This window comes from Mauremys reevesii, linkage group 7 (assembly GCF_016161935.1).
Source record: "Mauremys reevesii isolate NIE-2019 linkage group 7, ASM1616193v1, whole genome shotgun sequence".
In the NCBI taxonomy this organism is placed as follows: domain Eukaryota; kingdom Metazoa; phylum Chordata; order Testudines; family Geoemydidae; genus Mauremys; species Mauremys reevesii.
Genome location: NC_052629.1, coordinates 47,896,539 through 47,917,615, shown reverse-complemented (window position 1 = coordinate 47,917,615; position 21,077 = coordinate 47,896,539). Strand labels below are relative to the sequence as shown.

General features: G+C 43.5%; 1 protein-coding gene across 1 annotated transcript in view; it reads right to left on the bottom strand.

The window, feature by feature from the left end:
* The window catches only part of ANK3 (ankyrin 3), a 554,530-nt gene extending 533,677 nt beyond the window's left edge, over positions 1-20,853 (bottom strand). The window contains exon 1 of the mRNA XM_039480795.1: positions 20,523-20,853. Coding sequence (XP_039336729.1) covers positions 20,523-20,573 — 51 coding nt within the window. The 5' untranslated portion in view covers positions 20,574-20,853. The remainder of the gene's footprint in view (positions 1-20,522) is intronic.
* Positions 20,854-21,077: the final 224 nt, after the last annotated feature.

Sequence of the window (21,077 nt, the reverse complement as noted above, 5' to 3'; positions counted from 1 at the left end):
TTGATGCATGACAGGAACAAGTTTGTTATCTTAACTGCATTGAATCTGCTACACTAACATGAAGAAAAAAGTAGCAACTAAGGTCAGCAAATATGACACTGAATAAAGACTGTGAAACAGGCATCAATTCAATTGTATACTCTCTCTCTCTCTCTCACACACACACACTAATACAACTGCATTTTAATTCAACCATTGGAAAAGACAATATAGCATACAGTAGCTTAAAGTGACAGCAATGTAGTTATTTTTTAGACACTGCAAGCTCTTATAATTTTTTTCACTATATCTGAGCTGTTCCGTCCCATTATGTTACACGGGATTTCTGTATAAAGCTACTTCTAATGCAGAGACATTTATTCAAGTGAAAGCTAAATCTGCACATACAAATATAAATTTAGCAGTGTTTCTCGAGGTTCTTAAAGTTTGGTAATCAGGAAATGTGGATTCCAAAAAGATTAAGTACTTAACATGATTTTACTATGACAAATAAAACCTGATCAATGCTTTGAGTGAAAACTGCAGCTGCACTTGCTATACTTACATCAGCAACAGCTGCCATAAAAACATGAACAACGAAGTTTTATCTTACGTAATAGCAAAACAAATAAATAAAACATTCAAGTGATTCATTTACACTAGCGATAAGTTAGAAAATTCTTTTTCAGACACTAATGTCCCTCATGCAGAAAACAATCTGCTTATTTTGCTAAATTGCCAAACTAATCTATAGTGTGCATTACTGAATTGACACAAAAAATAAGTACATGACAAAATTATAGGTGTCCAGGGCTGTTAGTTCTCTGTCCAGGAAGCCACCTGACTTGTATTAGGTTTTGACTCATAGCTTGAAAGTCTTAGTTCAGTTAACTGTGAATATGCTCCTAAAATCACCACAAAAGCTAATTAAATAAATTTCTCTTCTGCAGTAGATGAGTGAAGTCTCCATTATGATGCACTGGTTTGTTACCTGAACTGTGGTATAGGCAAAACACACAAAAATCATTAGTAACAGAACTACATAAATATGAAAATAAAACCTTTTGAAGGTTATGAGTAAAGTTAGCCCTTGTAAGAGGTGCCCTATTAAAAGAATCTGACAGGCCAATGTAATCTCTATCTCTAGAAGATGTACAGAACAGACTCAAATTGTCTATGTTTTTTCTTCCATAATGCTTAAATTTAAACAAGAATAATACTGAGCAAATTCTCTTTCTGTTGAAAATTATTCAATTCTAGTTAACTATCTTTACACACTTATTTTTCATTCTACAAGCTCTGACATGTAATATTTCCTTTCATTTTGATTACAGATTCCTCTCTTGATCATTGAACAATTATGACTTAGATGTTACAGCTACGTATTTTGCCAAAAGGATATTTTACTTTAAATTAATTAGGAAGGTACGGATGTGGGTGTCCATCTCATTGTGGCAGCCCTGTTGGGACATATAACTATGTTTATAATAAAAATATCTAATTTAATTAAAGAGCTTCTCATTCATTTTAAGTCATATACACTCTTAGGGCTTGCCTACCTGGGGAGTTATGCTAGTATAAAGTAGAGTGTGAATTTAAAGTGTTATTGTTATACTTGTATAATTCTAGTATAAGGGTTTGTCTACACTACAGAGTTTTGTCGACGCAAGTTTCGCTGACGATCAAAAAACAGTATAATTACACAACTTTTGCATGTCCACACAAAGCTCCTTCTGTCAGTGGAGCGCATCCCCAGTTGGTGCTCTAGCGTCAACAGCGAGAGCAATGCACTGTGTGCAGCAAATCCACTGTGCTACTCGATGCCTTCTGCAGCTAGAAGTTGTGGGAAGGTGGACTGGATCACTGTGCATCAGGGGTGTGGGCTCAACATCCCATGATTTAGTTTTTTCCTGTCCCATCATTCCAGGGGCTTCTGACTGCATTGTGAACCATTTTTCAACAGCCCGTGTTTACAGTGTGCCTGCCATCTCTATCAGAAAGGATGGATCCCGCACAGCTCTCTACTGTTGTGGTCACTGTTATGAACATATCATAGCTGGTCCTGCAGCATATCATGAGCTCCCAATCTGAACAGGAATCTGAGGTGCCTGACCTCCTGTGTACCATGGAAAGAAACAATACCAGATTACTTTGGGCATTCATAGAGCACACACAGTGGACCATCGCTTTTGGGCTCAGGAAACAAGCACTGAGTGGTGGGATCAAATCGTTACGCGGGTCTGGGATGAGAAGCAGAGGCTGCAGAACTTTCAGATGTGGAAAGCCACCTTTCTGGAACTCTGTGCGGAGCTTGAGGCAGCGCAAGGACACCAAAATGAGAGTTGCCATTTCGGTGGAGAAGCGCATGGCAATCGCAGTGTGGAAGCTGTCCACTCCAGACTGCTACTGGTCAGTAGCGAATCAGTTTAGAGTTGGGAAAACCACCATTAGGGCTGTGGTAATGCAAATGTGCAGGGCCACTAATCACATTCTGCTAGGAAGGACTGTGACTCTTAGAAATGTATATGAAATAGTGGATGGCTTTGTGGCAATAGGATTCCCTAACTGTGGTGGGGCAATAGATGGCACACATATCCCAATTTTGGCACCAGACCATCTTGTGACAGAGTACATTAATAAAAAGGGGTACTTCTCTATGGTATTGCAAGTACTTGAGGATCATCATGGTCTTTTCACTGACATCAACGTAGGGTGGTCAGGGACGGTGCATGATGCATGCATCCTCAGGAATGCTGGCCTGTACAGAAAACTGCAAGCAGTGACTTTTTCCCCCAGACCAAAAGGTCCCATGGGAGATATTGAAATGCCCACAGTGATCCTAGGAGATCCAGAGTACCATTACTCCCATGGCTCTTGAAGCCTTACATAGGAAACCTGGACAGCACTTCAACAACTGGCTGAGCAGGTGCAGAATGACCATTTAATGTGTGTATGGCAGATTAAAAGCTCGCTGCCACTGCCTTTATGGCAGGTTAGACATAAATGAGGAAAATATTCCCATGGTCATAGCAGTCTGTTGTATGCTGCATGATATTTGTGAGGCTAAGGGTGAAAACTTTCCCCAGGAGTGGAGTGGGGGGCTCAAAATGGGACAAAGAGTCTGGGCATCCCTTTAAGGGAATTGCTGCAAGCAACTCAGGACAAAATTGTAAATTCTGCCACCATTCTCCACAGGCGGCAGTCATTGAAGCTGATCTCACTCCTGAGGGTAAGCAAGGATGCATCTCCTGCATGCATGCAGCTTCAGACTGGGTGCCTATGCTGCTCAGCTGTGTGCTACTTTGGCCCCTGCACAAGTGATTGCTGATTGGCGCAGGAAAACATCTTACCATGGGGAAAGGAGCAAAGCAGTTCTGCCAAGGGACCTTTGGCAGAGGATTGGCGAGTACCTCCAGAAAAGTTTCCTAGAGATCTCTCTGGAGGATTCCTGTGTGCATTAACACACTATTCTGTCCCACTCCATAGCCGTACAGGGGAATGTGAAGCATATGCAGACGCAGTTTTTCTTGTACATTTCTATCCCTTAACCTACTTCTAGCATATAACAAAACAAAAGACAACTCTACCTCATATAACCGAGCAGCAGCAACTCAAAAAGATCACTTACCAGCGCTCCCTTCTCCTGTATCATGCACTCTAGAGACGGAGTGCTGGAACTGGCTTGAACCCTCCTGGGTTGAGAAGAGGTCCTGGCTTGCTGTGGTACTGGACAACCCATCGCCTGTCCCGTCTCAGACTCCAACTTGACCTCCTCATCCTTGGGGCTTAGTCTGCTGTCTCCAGCCCCCCAAGGTTTCTACAGGACTCTTGGCGCTGGAGGTAGGGACACCGCTGAGTATGGCCCCCAGCACCTTATAGAAGTGGCAGGTCTTTGGCGCAGCACCAGAGTGACAGCTTGATTCCCTTGCCTTCTGATACGCCTGCCTCAGCTCCTTTATCTTCACACAGCACTGATGCGTGTAACGTTCGTAGCCCTTATTCAACATGCCACGAGATATCAGACCATAGGTATCAAAGTTCCTATGGCTGGAGCAGAGTGGGGACTATATGGCCTCCTCTCGCCAGAGAGCCAGCAGATCCAACAACTTAGGAGTGCTCCAACAGGAGAATGTTTGCTGCATGCATCTGCCACGGTCAGCTGGGAAGATGCAATGTGAGCTCTCCACGCCGAGCAAACAGGAAATGAAATTTAAAAAATTATTGGACCTCTAAAAGTGGAGGGGCAGATGCCTATATACCTGGGTGCAGGGCAATTCAAACTGCTGACCAGAGTAGTCAGCATGGGCATTGTGGGACACCTCTTGGAGGCCATTTACAACCACATAACCAAGTGCAGTGACTACACTGACAGTTTGTTGATGTAACTTTGCTGCAAAAAGCTCTATGCCTCTTGTCAAGGTGGTTTTATTTTGTTGGCATAGCAGGAGAGTTTTGTTGGTGGAAGGAGCATTGTAGTGTGTACACTTCCACTACTTTGTCAACAAAAGCTGACTTTTGTCAACAAAACTATATAGTATAGACAAGGCCTTTCCCAGTGTAACTTATATCACTTAAGAAGCAGTTTAAATTAAGCTGAAAAAAGCTACTCTTATTCCAAAGTAAGAGTGTCTGCATAGGAAAATTATAATATAATTAAGCCAGTACACCTGGAAAAATCTCCTACATAGACAAGCCCTTAGAAGCAGCAGCAATAAGGGAACAGACAGAAGTCTGACATGAGGATATGTACCCCTCTTAATTAGATATTTATTTAATTTGTCAGCATGTAAATTCACTAAATAAATATACAAGAAAAGTAAATATCAGTAGTCCTTCCTGTCTTGGCAGCAACCTGGATTCTACAACATTCTGAAGACTTTGGGCAAAATCCTCCTACTAAAACTCACTGGGAGTTTTGCCATTGACTTCAAAAGGATCTCTCCCCTTATATTTGGCAAAGACTGTCCCCTTGTGTTAGGTGAAAATTTTTGAATTCAAATTGTGTGTGCATGGTGTCCTCGTGGAAGCACTTATAGACTGAAGAGTGCTGCCACCAAAAATACAGTCTGAAAAACCTTGCATAATTAGCACAAAAAGTCCTTGAATAATTCATGTAACAAATCAAACATGACAAAGTGTGCAATTTTACTGGATAACTGCATGCCTTTGGGTGTTGTGGAGAGGAAAGATGAGAGCTTTGAACTTTCTGAGAAGTGCAGGTATAAAATGATTATATACACACCAGTAAGCTTCTAGTTACTTTTATTGTAACTGACCCTCTCACAATATAAAAAGTAATTCTTTTTTTAAAATGCAAGGGTTTTAGGTCAGTCTCAGATTTATTTATTTTTTAAGCCTTTCACCTTTTGTGGCTCACTGCTTATCTCTCAACATTAGCTTATTTTCATTTTTCTTCTATTTGTCATTATTACGTCTCAGTTAATGACTGCATTCTGACTCACAGACTTCAAAATCATATCCAAAGTAGTAGTACTATTTTTAATTATTTGGAGTATAATTATTTCCTCTATTTAGGAATTAAGTCACTTCAATGCGAGCTGCTAGGTGCCTGGCACACCTCAAAATTAGGCCTAGACACCTGGCCTGTTAATGGATAGACCCCCTAAGACCGCACAGAGCTAGCTGCTAGGCTGAGGCCCTGCTGAAGTCCCTAAGAGCCAGATTCTGCAACAGGATCTGCACAGGTGGATTCCTGTGCCCATGTGCAGTGGTGCCCTCAGCCAAATGCATGTTACACCTCCCCCCCCCCACCCCCCAGCCATGTATACCATTGGCAGAGGGTGGGGGAAAGTGTCAATTTGCCCTGGACCCCCGATTTGAGTAGTGTTGCAACCTGATGCACCAGGTCAGAACACTATTCACTGAAATTTGGCTGGGTGGCTCCTCCATCATGACTTCTTGTGGTAATTCCTAGATGAGTGAGTACAATTTTAAAATGCATTGTCTAACAGAACATGAACATGTTGCAAAAAGCAGCAATGGCAATTAAATTATTAACTACAAATCAAGGTAATCAAAAGCTAAAGATATTTATTCTATTATTTATTTACAAATTATTGGAGAGAGGCATCTTCAAACAAGCAAAAAGTTTCACCACCAGCACCAAAATACACAAAATACCAAAGGAATAATATCCACGGGGGGGGGGGGGGGAACGAAGGAGGGGAAAATCTACTGATGATGATGTAGAGGGGCAGAAGGAATGTTAACAACCTTCCCCTTTTGACCTACACCAATAATAAGATCACAATGAAGCTTTGCAATGAAGAAGTCCATTAAAAACAATACAGGCCATACAAGGAAAGTATTCCAAATGGATAGCTTGTACACATATTCATCTATGGACTTTTTCTTTTTAACTAGCTTGAGCAACAATTCAACTAGTTAGAGCAGCAGACTACATATATATTATCTGTTCTTTATAGTATAACCATGTCATTATAATGGTATTTGATAAAATAAAAAATTGAAGAACGCACTTTCCTAGAAACTTATGGACACACTTAACACATTACAAAAGACACTCAAATGTTTAATCAGACTTTTCTATACAATAAAAATCAAACTTTATAAACCACATTTTGCTCTCTTTGGTAAACATTCTATTAAAAAAATAAAATAAAAAAACCACCACCAAAAATCAATTTACCAGTCATTATTTGACTGTTTCTCAAAAATCACTTCCTCTGGAGTCTTCAAACAGAAAAAGTTAATGAAGATCTGAAAACTACATTAGCCTTCAAAGAGCACAATATTTACCCTACTACTTTCAAATGTTTATCTTGTAAGCTCTAACACCTGGATTTTTAAGTACTCCAGGAAGCTGTAAGAGTAACAAACAAAAACACCCACCACAGTGGAAACAAAGGTCCCAAACCTGCCTCATCCTGCAAAAGGAGGTCAGACTAGATGATCACAATGGTGTCTTCTGACTTTAAAACCTATGGAATTTGTTATACACGTTTGCATAACTTTATTCACCTGAGTAAAGTTGTGTGTGTAAGTGCTTGAAGAACCAACCCCAAATGGAACAGTCATGACAACAACAAAGCAGAATCCAAACAATTTTATGAAGATGGCAGGAAACACACAAAACCTTCAGGGAAATTGAGGGGTTGGATAATTGATGTTCCCCTGATTATAGGCTGCTAGCTGGATAAGCAGAAGGAGCTGCCAGAAGAAAATCACATTCCTTGAACAGAAGAATGAATCAGTGGCTATAATTTACACTTTTTCAATCAAGCCCTTAGCAAGAGGATATTAAAGAAAATTGGTAACCTCAACAATAAGAGATAAATTACTGAATTAAATGCTAGTTAGCAAATGAGGCGGCGGAGAAAAGGAGGAATAAATGGATAATTCTCAGCTAAGAAAGAAGGAACAGTGGGGTGTCCCAAAGACCAGTACAGTTCAACATTTATTCACTGTCTGGAAGACAGTGGACAGCAAGGTGGAAAAATTTATTAATGACAAAATTAGTCAACATCAGACTGGATGGCGAAAGACTCAAGTGACCTAATGCATAAGAGAACAGATGGCCTTGTGGTTGAGGCACTGGACTGGGACTCAGAAATGTTCAATTCCCAGCCCTGCCACAGATATGTTGGGCAAGCCGCATAGGCTCTGATCCTGCAAACATACACATGCTTAACTTTATACACTGGAGAAATGGATTGGGGTTTCAATCTCTCTTTGCCTCAATTCCCCACCTGTAAAATGGGGGCTTTGCTGTGTTACTGAAGTATTATGACATCACTGGTAAACAAGGAAAGAGTTATATGGAGGACAGGTCCAGGTTTAGAAATATACTGGACTTTTTCCTGTCATGTTTATTAGGCCTCAAGGTTGGCACCCTAAGAATGCCTTGCTCTGGGAGACTGACCACCAGGCCTCCAGTTTCTCACTCAGTTATGAAAGTAGCTCATAGGGGGTTACCTGACATTCTTGCTCTCCTTTCAGAGACTTGCAAGGCTGGACTACCTTGGTTTATTGAAGAAATGGGGGCAACTCATAACCACTTTTCTCAGAGGGTGTGCCTACATGCTACACCGTTTCCTCTTCTCTATAGCCAATACAGAAGGAGTTTCTGTCTGCTACACTGGAAAGGACAATGAGGATTAACCTTGGAGAGGCTCTCCTATTTAAAACAAGACAGTTTTTTCAATAAACAGTGAAGGATTAAATCCCTGAGTACTTTTGAGGAATTGGTAGCTGTGTGATGTTGGTGGCTGATATACTAGTTATTAAGGCACACTTCTATCTCTGACCTCCTTTATCCAACTACTTTTGTTGTGAGAAGGGCAGCCATATCCCTACCCCACTGTTTGTGAAGTGCTCTGATCTTACACCTGTAGGGGCCAGATGAGTAGATAAAGAGCACCACCATACCTATGCTGTCTTAATTTAAATTTACACACTCATGAGAGAAATAATCATATGGAGAGAGGATCCAGGAGATCTCTCTTGCACAAAGCACACGATTAAATTTTAAAAAAATGAAAAAGAAAAATTAGAGCCATGCCCAAATTTTCCTGTTTCTAAAGAGCCTCAGTAAGCTCTCCTATATAGAAAAACATGAAACCACTTGCTTGTTTGGCAGATAAAAAGTTCTAAACAAATTCTCAAATTTACTCAGGAAGACGCTCTAGAGATATATAAAGTTAATGATAAATCACTACTATTGTTTCTGGCTTTGTCGAGTTAATTAACATTTCCCCATAGTGCCACGATTACTGAATATATGTTGTAATTCAATGAGTCTCCTCCAGAAGTCTATCTGCTTCTTTGATTCTTAGAGTGAAATAGCAATTGACTCACTTTTGATTTAGGTATTTACTGTTGTATTGTACTCTGAGGCTATAATTTAAAAGAGGACACTAAGGCTATTATGTCCAAAAGTTAACCTACACCTTTTTTCCTTCTACCTGTTTACAAAGTCAGAATAATTTTTTCTCTCTCCTCCCCATCATCCAAAATAAAATTAATTGCAGTAGTGCCAACATCCTCTGCACAGGATGGGCAGTGCTTCTGTAAGCAAACTATGTACTCTGCTCCTTGAACTTCACCGCAGCCCAAACATGATGTTCCAGAATATAGGAGGAGATGGGGGAGGGAGGAATTCAGTTTTGGATTACTCAAACCAACACTTCCTTAAACTACTGTTAGATAAATATCTGCCATTTTGCTACTAGGCCAGCCCAGGTCATTACATAAAGGAGAGAGGTTGACTTTTGTGCTCCTCGCACCAACAAGCCCAGCACACTCATGTGAGGATGGCTCTTATACAGTCTAGGCCTGAATGGCATCATTGATACTTTGGAGAGTGGTAAAAGCCAACATGTGCTATTGATCATGTTCAAAACCTAAGATGTCTTATGATGCAAGTAAAGAAGGAGTGTAAAAATTGAGTAACTGTTCCCCCATGCAAAAATATTCCATGGGATGGAGAAAAAGAGAAAACAAATATTGTACTTTCATCTCAAACTGTTTTGAACATCTGAAGAACATATCAGTCTTCTGTTTTTGTTTGAAGGCCAGACTCAGCTCAGCAAACAAATGACAGGCCAAAACTAACCTATAATTTTCCAGTTTTGTTATGTCCATTCTTTAGCATGGAAGGTTGTCCCTCAAACCTAAAGCGAAACAGTACTAAGTCAGAGTTTCAACCTTAAAACTAAGCAGGTGTTTTGAGGAAACTGCACCAACATAGAGAGTGTGATCCTTGAAGTGCCCAGAGCAGCATTCAGTTATCAGAAAGAAATGAGAACGAGACAAGGAAAGGATGCGGGGGGGGGGGGGGGGGGGGTAGCAGTAGCTAGATTAAACACAGATGCAGAGAGGTGAAGGGAAGGAGAAAGAAAAGCTGAGAACTTTAATAAGAGTAGGGGAAGTAGAATGATAGGAGAAAATATGGAAAATTAATGAAGCCAAAAAACATGAGAAGTCAGAGATTCCTTTAGAAGGATCACCAAAATTATCCCACATGCTTATACAATAATAAAATAATCTTTCCTTTCCCATCACAACAGGTTTATTAGCTGCATTTTGGTTCCACTAACATTTGTTTGTAATTTAAATGTACATTACTTTCAAAGATATAAGAAAATAAAAAGTCAGCTGCCTGCAGTTTGCTCGTCCTGAATATATCTTAATTTGAAAAACCAGTCGTCTCCCTACCAATTATTTCAGAAAGTCATCTAGCTCCCATAAGAAATGCACAAGAGATTGTCCACACTGTCACTTCAATTTCATATTGTGTTAGTAGTACCTTCCACTAAAAGAAGCTGCCACTAAAAGTTGTTCAGAAGTTCTAAAACAGAAGAATAATGCAAAATACTCAGTTTTTGTTTCAGCGTTGACATAAATGAGGTATATGAGAACTCTTAGGTCATTTAATACTACTAAATGTTGTTCTGTAGAAACTTTTCTTGCAAGTTCATAGAATGTTATAAATCAGAATTAGATAAAATCAGTACCACGTGTAGATAAAATTATGATGCATGCATCAGATGTTGTATGGAAATTCTGAGTAGCATCTCTCTTAATGGGCACGGTACTAAGTACACCCTTAGGGAGTACCTGGCAGGAAATAATTGTCTGCATTTGTCAGTAACTACAGAAATATAAACTGAGATTATAGGAAGGACTATGCATACGTAATTGTAATTAATTTTAGTTCAATGTCATGGGGGATCAGAAGGAACTGCAGCTCTACATTCTGAGTCTAGACTAGGTGTTTTTGTTCTGGAAATTAACAAAAAATTGCAAGATCAGAGTTGGCAGCATTTGGGCAGAGAAGCAAACTGGAGAAGATTGAAGTGACCAGAGCATGGCTTCTGAAACTTTTTCCATTGCATGGAAAACATCTTAATAAAAAGATTTTTATGGGATAGCCTATGGGAGAGAAGTTATCACTCAACAATTCCTCTCCATTCATAATCATAATACAGCTCTATGGTAGCTATAGTAGCTGCTTACATGGAATAGTAATATTAGAAAAATATTCAACGTATTTTAATGAAATTTAACACCTGGAATCATGAATCAACTATACCAAGTCACTGGACAACAGGAAGTGCTCCATGGACTAAGAGGAGCCAGGACACAGTTGGGAAACTTCTGGACTATAACATTGCTACATATATTTCACCTGATTAAGGCTTGCAGGATTGGGCCTTTTTCTGTAATAAAAAAATGCCAAAATACTCCATTTTTTCCTTCACAAATTAATTTCAAAAACTGAAAGAACCACTTGTAAATATAGTTTTATGTGAAATATACTGAATATCATGAATGACCACACTTTAGATAACATACAATGGTACACAAACAGTAATCTAGGTCAAAATAATATAATGGATGGTCACAAGTGAGATAAACAGTAATGTTACACTAGTGGATTACAAGGTTCAGAGAATAATTTGAAGGGGCGGGGGGAAGAGTGTGCCAGAGAAAAGGAGGCAAAAGGGACTTCCCAACGGTGAGAAAAAACAGGTAGAGAAGATAACAGCTATCCCTATGGAACTTTGGGTGGGAGAAAGATTGAGGCAAAGTTAGTGAAGAGACAAGGAAGAAAAAGAAAGGACAGTTCTGGTGGAAACCTGTGTAGATTATACATCTGCAATTGTGGGCCATACATTCCCATCTGTAAAATACATGTATAGATACTTTTAATAGAGGAATTGTCATTTCTTCTGAGTGTTCTGCTGACTACATAAATTACACTTTACTGTTCTTCATATCACCAGTATTCCTTGATGGAACTATAGTTCTTTAGTTCACATTGGCCTGCTCATTTAATATGTCAAAAATAAAAACTTGCTATATTTCACAAAAATATACAAAGATTGTATATAAGTTATTACTGTTAAATCAATAACTTATATAACACACAAAACAGAGTTTGAATTTATGACAATTTTAATATTACAAAATTACAGACTCCGCTCTTTCCCCACCCAGAGATTTTTTTAAAATCAAATTGCAAACAAAAGTACAGAATTTTTTAGTTACACCTAACATTCACTATGGACCTTCAACAGACTTCAGGCAATCTACAAATTGGCTGAGGGCTGCACAATGTCCAGATACCAGTATATAGGACAAAATGCACTACTGGTACTGACCTATCATAATTCATTCATTTTAAGGTTAACACTCACTCAAAACAATACCATCAAACGTGAGTGCCACAAGAGAAACAAAAATATTTTATTCCTCCACTTGATTTTGAAAGAGATGCACGTTTAAAAAAAAAATGTTCTTTCACACAGAGAGAGTGAATTTAGGAGGCTGGACTGTCGTTTGTGTCAAAAAAATCTTTCAGTAGTTCACTAAAAAGACCAAATCTTGTTCAAGATGCCTCTTTTCCGACATCAGCCATTGTAAGTATGAAAGACATTCAGATCTAGAGACCCCCAACTTCTTGAAAGAAAGCAGAATATTTACAGTTAAGGGCCTGATCCAAAGTCCACTGAAGTTAGTGGAAAGACTCTCAGGGTATATCTACACTACAATAAAACACCCGCAGCTGGACCATGTCAACTAACTCAGACTTGTGGGGCACGGACTGCAAGGCTTTAAAATTGCAGTGTAGAGGTCCAGACTCAGGCTGGAGCCTGGGCTCTGGGTCCCGCAAAGGGGGAGGGTCCTGGAGCCCCAATCAGCTGACACAGGCCAGCTGCAGGTGTTTTATTGCAGAGGATACATAGCCAGTGGACTTTGGATCAATCCCTAAATACAGAGGCTTTATAAGAACTTGTAGGTGTGGAATCAAAGCCAGATTACCCTGCTTAAAGCAGTTCTGAGTGATGGTAACCTATGCCAGCTTTAGCATAGATTGGCCTCAGACACCTAGGTCCTTTGAAGCCCCAGTTCTCAGTAGTGCCCAAAAAATAAACATTTTCCTCAAAGGTAGCTTGAGCCACAACCATTTCAAGATGATAAAGTTTTGAAGCTGCCCACTTGAGAATTACCTGAAACGTTAGTTGTGTCCATATATCCTTCAGGCAGTCATTTGGAACTCTAAGTATTACAGGGCTTGGCTACACTTGAGAGTTACAGCGCTGGGAGTTACAGCTGTGTTCGTACAGCTGTGTAGAGACAGCGCTGGTGTGTGGCCACACTGACAGCTAACAGCGCTGCAGTGTGGCCACACTTGCAGCATTTGCAGCGCTGTATTGAGAGGTGCATTGTGAGCAGCTATCCCACAGAGCACCTCGTCCCATTTTGGCGCCGTGGGTTGTGGGAAGGGGACGGAAGGGTGCGGGTCATTCCGCTTCCTGTCCCAACGCCCCATGGTGCATCGCTTCACATCCCAGCAGTCACAGTTTTTCCGGCCACGTTTGGCGCCATTGTGGGTCTCTTGCTGTGTTTTACTCTCTCTCTGTGAAGCACGATTTCTGTGGGAAATGGAGCCTGAACTGCTGAGGACTGTGCTGATGAGTGTCGCCAGCACAACACATTTGGCAGTTGAGCTATTCCTTCAGCTCCAAAGTGACAGTGAGGAGTCTGACGATGATATCGAGTCGCCTGCCGTGTGTGACACTAAATTGCTTGTGGCATTCACGGAAATGCTCGGCACCGTGGAACGCCGCTTTGGGGCTCGGGAAACAAGCACTGAGTGGTGGGATCACATCGTCATGGAAGTCTGGGATGATGAGCAGTGGCTGCAGAATTTTCAGATGAGAAAAGCCACTTTCATGGGACTGTGTGCTGAGCTCCCCCCCACCCTGCGGCGCAAGGACACAAGATTGAGAGCTGCCCTGACGGTGGAAAAGCGGGTGGCTATTGCAATCTGGAAGCTGGCAACTCCAGACACCTGCCGGTCGGTCAGGAACCAGTTGGGAGTGGGAAAGTCGACCGTTGGAATCGTGTTGATGCAAGTCGCATCCTGCTAAGAAGAACCGTGACTCTGGGGAACATGCAGGACATTGTGGATGGCTTTGCACAAATGGGTTTCCCTAACTGTGGAGGGGCGATAGATGGGACGCATATTCCTATTCTGGCACCCCCCCCGCCCCACCTAGCAGCCGAGTATGTTAATCGGAAGGGGTATTTCTCTATGGTTCTCCAGGCGCTTGTGGATCACCGTGGGCGTTTCACTGACATTAACACAGGCTGGCCTGGAAAGGTGCATGATGCACGCATCTTTCGGAACAGTGGCCTGTTCAGGAAGATGCAGGCAGGGACTTTTTTCCCCAGACAGGAAGATCACAGTAGGGGACGTCGAAATGCCCATTGTGATGCTTGGAGACCCCGCTTACCCATTACTGCCTTGGCTCATGAAACCCTATACAGGGAAGCTTGACAGGAGCAAGGACCGATTCAACTACAGGCTGAGCCGGTGCCGAATGATTGTGGAGTGTGCTTTTGGCCGTTTAAAAGCTCGCTGGAGATCTCTGTATGGGAAGCTAGACTTGGGGGAAAGCAGCATCCCCGCGGTTATATCCGCATGCTGTACCCTCCATAATATTTGTGAAGGGAAGGGTGAAACATTCAGTCAGGCATGGACCACCGAGGTTCAAGTCCTGGAGGCTGAATTTGCACAGCCAGAGAGCAGGGCTACTAGAGAGGCCCAGCACAGGGCTACAAGGATTAGGGATGCCTTGAGGGAGGAATTTGAGGCTGAAAGCCAACAGTAATGTTTGCTGCCTTGCACGGGAGTGAAGTGCAGTGGTTACACTGTTAGTAGGATTCTATGTTCCCTAAAATGATTTGCAGTGCCTGTTTCTTTACTGGGCTAAGGTATCTTTCAGTTTCTGCAATAATAAAGACTGTTTTCAAAGCCAAGAATTCTTTTATTGAAAAGAAAATAACTTCCTTGACAGACACACAACATTTGGGGAACCTAAAAGGGCAGGGGGGTGGGTTGGTGAACTGTACAGTCACAGGTTTGCATATGTCCTGTCTGGAGCACTGTGCAATGACTGCTGCACTTCAGGGTGCATATACTGCATGGTGATGGGGGTTGAGTGCATAGGGTAAGGGTCGTAGTTCTCAGGGCTGGTTGGTGAACGTACAGGTGTTGGAGGCAGCTGGTGGAGGTAAGAACCTGGATGCTGGGGAAGGGGGTTTGGAGCTGACATTGGGGCACAAGGGAAAAAGCTTTGGGAAAGGGGGGGCAGCACAGTAGTGCTCTGCCTGCATGGCTACAAGTGACTGGATAGAGTCCGCTTGGCGCGCCAGGATGCTTAGCTGCTGCTTTGTGCTTTTCCTCTTGGCCACTGCGTTTCTCTGGCGGATCCTGCTTTCCCTTTCTCTCCAGTCCTGCAGGTTTTTACTCTCTCTAGCAGAGTGATCCATAACTGCTTTCAGGATGTCCTCCTTGGTTTTTCTTGGCTTCTTCCTGTGGTTTTGTAGTCTCTGTGCAGTCGAGGAGACGGGCAGTCCAGCAGTCAAGGTCGCTTTTGGAAAGGCAAAAATGGCAACAGTTAACAGGGGTAGCATTGTTCATAATCTCATCCAGACAGTAATTCCCACACACTGAAGGAGTTTACAGTCTTCACTTTAGCATACTTTTCCCATACCAAACAGAGCACACATAACCCAACAGGAGCCACGAAATGGTGAGTAAGGGGGACTGATTGCTTCAGGGCTGTGCAGGGGTTTCTGTGTGTTGGGGACAGCAAACAGCTACAGGGGGCATCTGCACTGAACAGTCTCCCAACATTTTCCACAGGAGTTAATCCTGGGAGATATCTCGCTGCTGCGGGTCACCAGGGAAGAGCAGGAAGGTCTTCTACAGCAATGCGGATTCCGCCCTGGCCCCTATGCAGCTTGCCTGTGTGCAGCAATGGTCCCCCCCACCCCTCGCGGCACAGTGGCGCGGACGCGTTAGCCTGACTGGGACAAGGACCACAATGGCTCTCCCTATAAACTTGCGCAGGCGCATTGCCCACGCTCTGGCTGAAACTTTTGAGGAGATTACCGCAGCCAATTACCGCGACGTGATAGACCACATCAATGGGCTATTCCACATCTAGGCATGCATGCATGCAGCCTTAACCCCCCCTCCTCTCCCGAAACATTTCCATCCTGAAAATAAAAGCCGCTTACCGGTAACCCACTCCTCTGCTTGTCCTTCACCAAGTATCGGCTGCTGCAATTGGCTACCTTCCTCCTGGCTTGAGAAGAGCTCCTGGCTGCATGCCTCCTGGGTGTCTCCCCCAACCCCAGTACCTTCAATCTCGGTTTCCTCCCCCCCCCCCTCCTGTCCCCCACCCCGCTCAGAAGTGTCCATTGTGGTCGTCGATTGGCAGTGGGGTCACCCCCAAGTATCGCGTCCATCTCCCTGTAAAAACGGCAGGTCGTGGGGGCAGCGCCGGAGCGGTGGTTTCCCTCGCGGGCTTTGTAATAGGCACTCCGCAGCTCCTTTACTTTAACCCTGCATTGCAGCGTGTCCCGGTCATGGCCCCTTTCCAGCATGGCCTTTGATACCTGGCCAAAGGTATCATAATTCCTACGGCTGGAGCACAGCTGGGACTGCACAGCTTCCTCCCCCCAAACACTAATGAGGTCCAGCAACTCACCATTGCTCCATGCTGGGGCTCGTTTGGCGCATGGAGGCATGGTCACCTGGAAAGATTCACTGATTGCACTCCACACCTGGCTGAGCAAACAGGAAGGGGATTTTTAAAACTCCCGGGACATTTAAAGGGCGGGTCACCTGAGGCCAGGGTAGTAGAGTGCAAACTGATGAGCAGAGTGGCTGAACAGGAATTCTGGGATATCTCCTAATACCCTGGAGACCAATAACAGCGCTGGTGTGTGGCCACACCTGACGAGCAGCGCTGCATCACCAGCGCTGCACTCACTACACCCCAAGCAGACCCGGTGTACAGCCAGTGCTGCACCCAGGGAGTTGCAGCGCTGGATGTGCCTTGCAGGTGTGGACAGTTACTAAGTTGCAGCGCTGGAAAGCCTCCACCAGCGCTGCAACTCTCAAGTGTAGCCAAGCCCTTAGACACTGAATATGCAATTAGATCCACTGTCTTCAAAGGGTTTAGTGCACTGGGACTCTGATTCAACAAAGTACATGCCTAGGAGTAAGCATTCAAGTAGTCCCCATGCTTAAAGATCAGCACATGCATAAACACCTTACTGAACTGGGGCCTATTGGATCTGATTGTAGGATTGGAGCCTTAGTCTTAGCCCATTGGTCTTCACAGGCTAAAAAGTATAATTTCATATGGATTTAAAAATATAACATGCAACATTTAAAAAAAAAAGAAGAAAAAATCATGAAAAATATGAGGTTCCACACTATATCCTAAAAGGAAATAGATAATTGCAATCTGAAGACCTGATGCTAACTATTTTAAGTATTAGCAAAATGTTGTTAAAAACCTGGATAACTTAATGATTAGGAAGATAATATATTTGCAAAAAATGGGGGGGAAATAGAAGATAAAGTCTAAAGTTATAATTAATCCAAAGTGGATAATCTCACAGTTTCAGTTTTAGTGGAAAGAGGCTTCAGAAGTTCTGGGCATGTTGCCAAAATTTTACATTTATCATACTTTTTTCATCTCCTTACCCCCCACCTCCTCCCAATAGAAAAGTTTTAAAATATCCAGTACTGAAAATGAAAGTGTCTCTCCTAAGGGTAGGAGAGAAACAACAGTTAACAAGTAATATGCTATTTGTATCAGTTAAGAGAAATATCAGACCAAAAGGATAAGCTTCAGCTGACGTGATGCAGTATTTGTTAAAATAAGAAAAGTTTATGTTTCTGAAAAAATATGAAAGCCATATAAAAATTATAGTAATACAGCAGTAAGATTTGGTGTAAGGAATTAGATCTGTGCACATTCAGTCAAGGAAGTAAAGTAGCTGAGTGGAAAGGAGTTCCAGGGAGAAGTAGAACTGTAACTAATGTACTTGTGCACCTTTAGGCTGTGACTTCACTAGCAGTTTTCTTCAAAATTTCCCACTGTGGCAGCTCCACCAGTGGTAGCAACAGTGAAAGCAATAGTATGGACCAGCTGTCTGTGTTTAAACTATCATGCTATCTAGCTCAGGGGTTCTCAGAACAAAAATGTTGGTGGCCTCAGAGTGCGGCCACCAACTCTTGCTGGTGGCCTCACTAACAATTTTTCCTAAAATACTTAATTAACTTTAGGAAAAATAAATATGCACGTCTACATGTCCAAATCATAATAATTTACTTATGTAGGGTTTTTTTTTCAGACTCTGTAATAAAAATAATTTATAGTTGTCTCTATTTTTTTACTGGACCTAAACAGAATAGAAACACAATTAAGGCTCTTTGCATGTTCTTGTCTTTTTGTTGTTGTTGTTTCTTTTGCTTTTTTGGTTATGCTTCCCCCCCCCAAGACTTGCTAGCTGGTAAGTCTTCTGCTATGAAAAGTGATATTTGTATATATATTAATATCACTTTTCACAGCAGACTTATTCAGCCCCAGCAAGCCCTGGGACAAATTAAGCCCTGGATGGGGAGGTGGACAGGGAAGCAATGGGGCCCAGGGATGATGGTGGGGGTGGTGAGCCTGGGCTGGAGCCTGGAATCAGAGCCCACCACTGTGTGGATGAAGCCCGAAGCCCCGTGGCCAAAGCCTGCCTCCCCTACTCCCGGGAAAGTGGGGAATTCATCAGTTGCCTGCACCTCCAGTATTTGTCTTTCCAAAGGGGGGCAGGGCCCAACCGCTGCTGGCAGCCCTGGGAGAGAGGCCACTGCTTTGCGCCTCACCCGCCCCCCATCACAGCCCAGATGGCTGTGGCGGCAAGAAAAGGCCCTGGTGGCCGCAGCTGAGAAACAGTGACTAGGCCTAGTCAGTACAGTTTAGATAACATGATGGAGATGTTATCTGCACTATTGCTCCATTACTACCAGTGGGGAGCTGCAGTGGTGTTAGCAACAGATGGAAAGTATCTCTACTGTAGACTAAGACAGCCAGTTAATATTTACATCCTGTAACCATGTTGTCTTAACTGTTTAAAAAAAAACACACACACACACACACACACACACAAGCAACAACAAAAGTAACTAAATATTTGTTTAAAAACAAACAAGCATATGTTGAGAAAGAGTTAGTTTACTGAAATGTAGTTTGTACACTTAATACTGTAAATAACATATGACTGCTGTAACTGATATTTTCAAAAGTGACTATGTTCTACTCTATCATTAGAAAAGGGGTACAAGCATGATCAATCATCTTTGGACTCCATTCTTTCAAGCATAATTTGCACCAATATATTCAGGAATATACTTTAAAATTTAATCTGATGTACCTGAACACATTATAAATAAGATATCTAAACATCCAAGGTGCACTGCCTATATATGCAGCAGTATTTTTTCCCAAAATGAGAAAAAACGCATTTTTGGAAGAAGTGAAGTCTAGTAGTTTAAAACTGGAATGGGAATAAGGGCTACTGGATTCTACTCTCAACTGGTGTGTGTATATTATAACAAAAAAAGTCTATGTTCAAAAGCAGATGTTTATAATAGTATAATTTTTCTTAATACATATATATTTTAAATGCATCTGAACATCTAATTTCTTCATACTTCAGGTGGGAAAAAAAGAGAGACTTCAATTATATTTTGATTATTTTGTTTTAAATTTGAAAACCAAGTTCAAAAAGATTGCAAAATATGATGATATTGTATGAAAAACAGCCTTGACATATGGGGAAACTCAACTCATTAGGAATGTAGGAGTCTAAAAAGGAGAAGCTTTATGGTATTGCAAAACATGTACACCAGTGCACTCAGTCGTACTGTGTTAGTGCATGTCTCCTTTCGATAAAGTGCAAGACTCCAAAAGTCATTTTGAAGTGGTGCAGCCCACGCTTGAAGAATGCCCCTCTCCAGATCATCTCAGTTTATCACACTTTCCAGCTGTTTATTACCATGAGGCTGCCACAGACATATCGAAAAGCACCTTCCTCTCTCAGGATTACTCGCCATGCATGTTAGGAGTGGGACACGGCACAGTCAGCATTTGATTTGAAAGAGAAACAAGCGTGAAGCAAAAGAGAACGCCAGGATTTTCAAGCGCCTTCGTGTTTCATTTTACTACAATGTTCCTACTCTACAGCAGAAACACCAGTTCTTACACAGCAACAAGTTATTTTCTCACTTCATCCAGTGGCATCCAAGCCCCAGGCTCCAGTCAGTACCCTTCAGTCCCTAAGGCCATTCACGATTCCCTGCATTTGCAGGTGTGAGCACCTTTGGCACAAGCCCGCCAGACCTGCGCTAACCACCCTCAGCGACCGCAACCGACCACTTCTCCCTTCGCGGATTACTTCGGAGTTACCCGCGTCCTGCCGGGACAACCGTGCTACCCCGTCAGCTCAAAGAGCCCCACTTCTGCTCGGCGCCCCCGGCAGCCAGGTGTGCGGCAGTCTCTCGGCCGCAGCAGGGCTCCGAGCAGGGGGACCGGGGCGCACGCCCAGAGCAGAGCGCGGCGGGGAGGGGAAGGGAAGGGAAGGGAAGGGGGCCCGCGAGCGCTGGAAAGGCGCAAGGGGCGAGAAGGCAGCGGGCTCACCTGATCCACGCCTCCGCTCGCCCCGCCTGAGGGAGAGGCGGAGGAGGCCATGTTGGGGGGGCTCCTCGGCGCTTTCCCCACCTTCCCTCCTGCTCAGCTTGGCTCCCACTTCGCAGCGCCTCGGACTCCGCCGCTGGCTCCCCGGGCTCGGGCTTTGCTGCCGCGGGCGAGAGCTGCCCCAGGTCACTGCCCCTGCAAGGCGCAGGGGGAGCGGCAGGGTCAGGTACCGCGGCCGCGTCGCCTGGGCACGTCTCTCCTGCAGGGCTAGGCGCCCCCCGCGGTAAGTTTCCTGGCTCCGGAGCACGGGGCCGGCCCCGCCCCGCTCTCCGGGAAGCTGGGCGCGGCTTGGCGCGCGGCGCAAAGGTGAAGCGCTCGGGGGAGGGAAAGGTGCGCGGTGCAGGAAGTTTGCGCGGGAGAGAGGCGCAAAGGGCAGAGCTGCCGCGGCCGGCCTGGGCCGGGAGCCAGACGCTCCTGCCGGAGGGGAGGGAGGGTGGCTCGATCGCATGTGCCCATTGCCAAGCCAGCCGCAGTGGATGGGAGAGGCAGAGAAGCGGG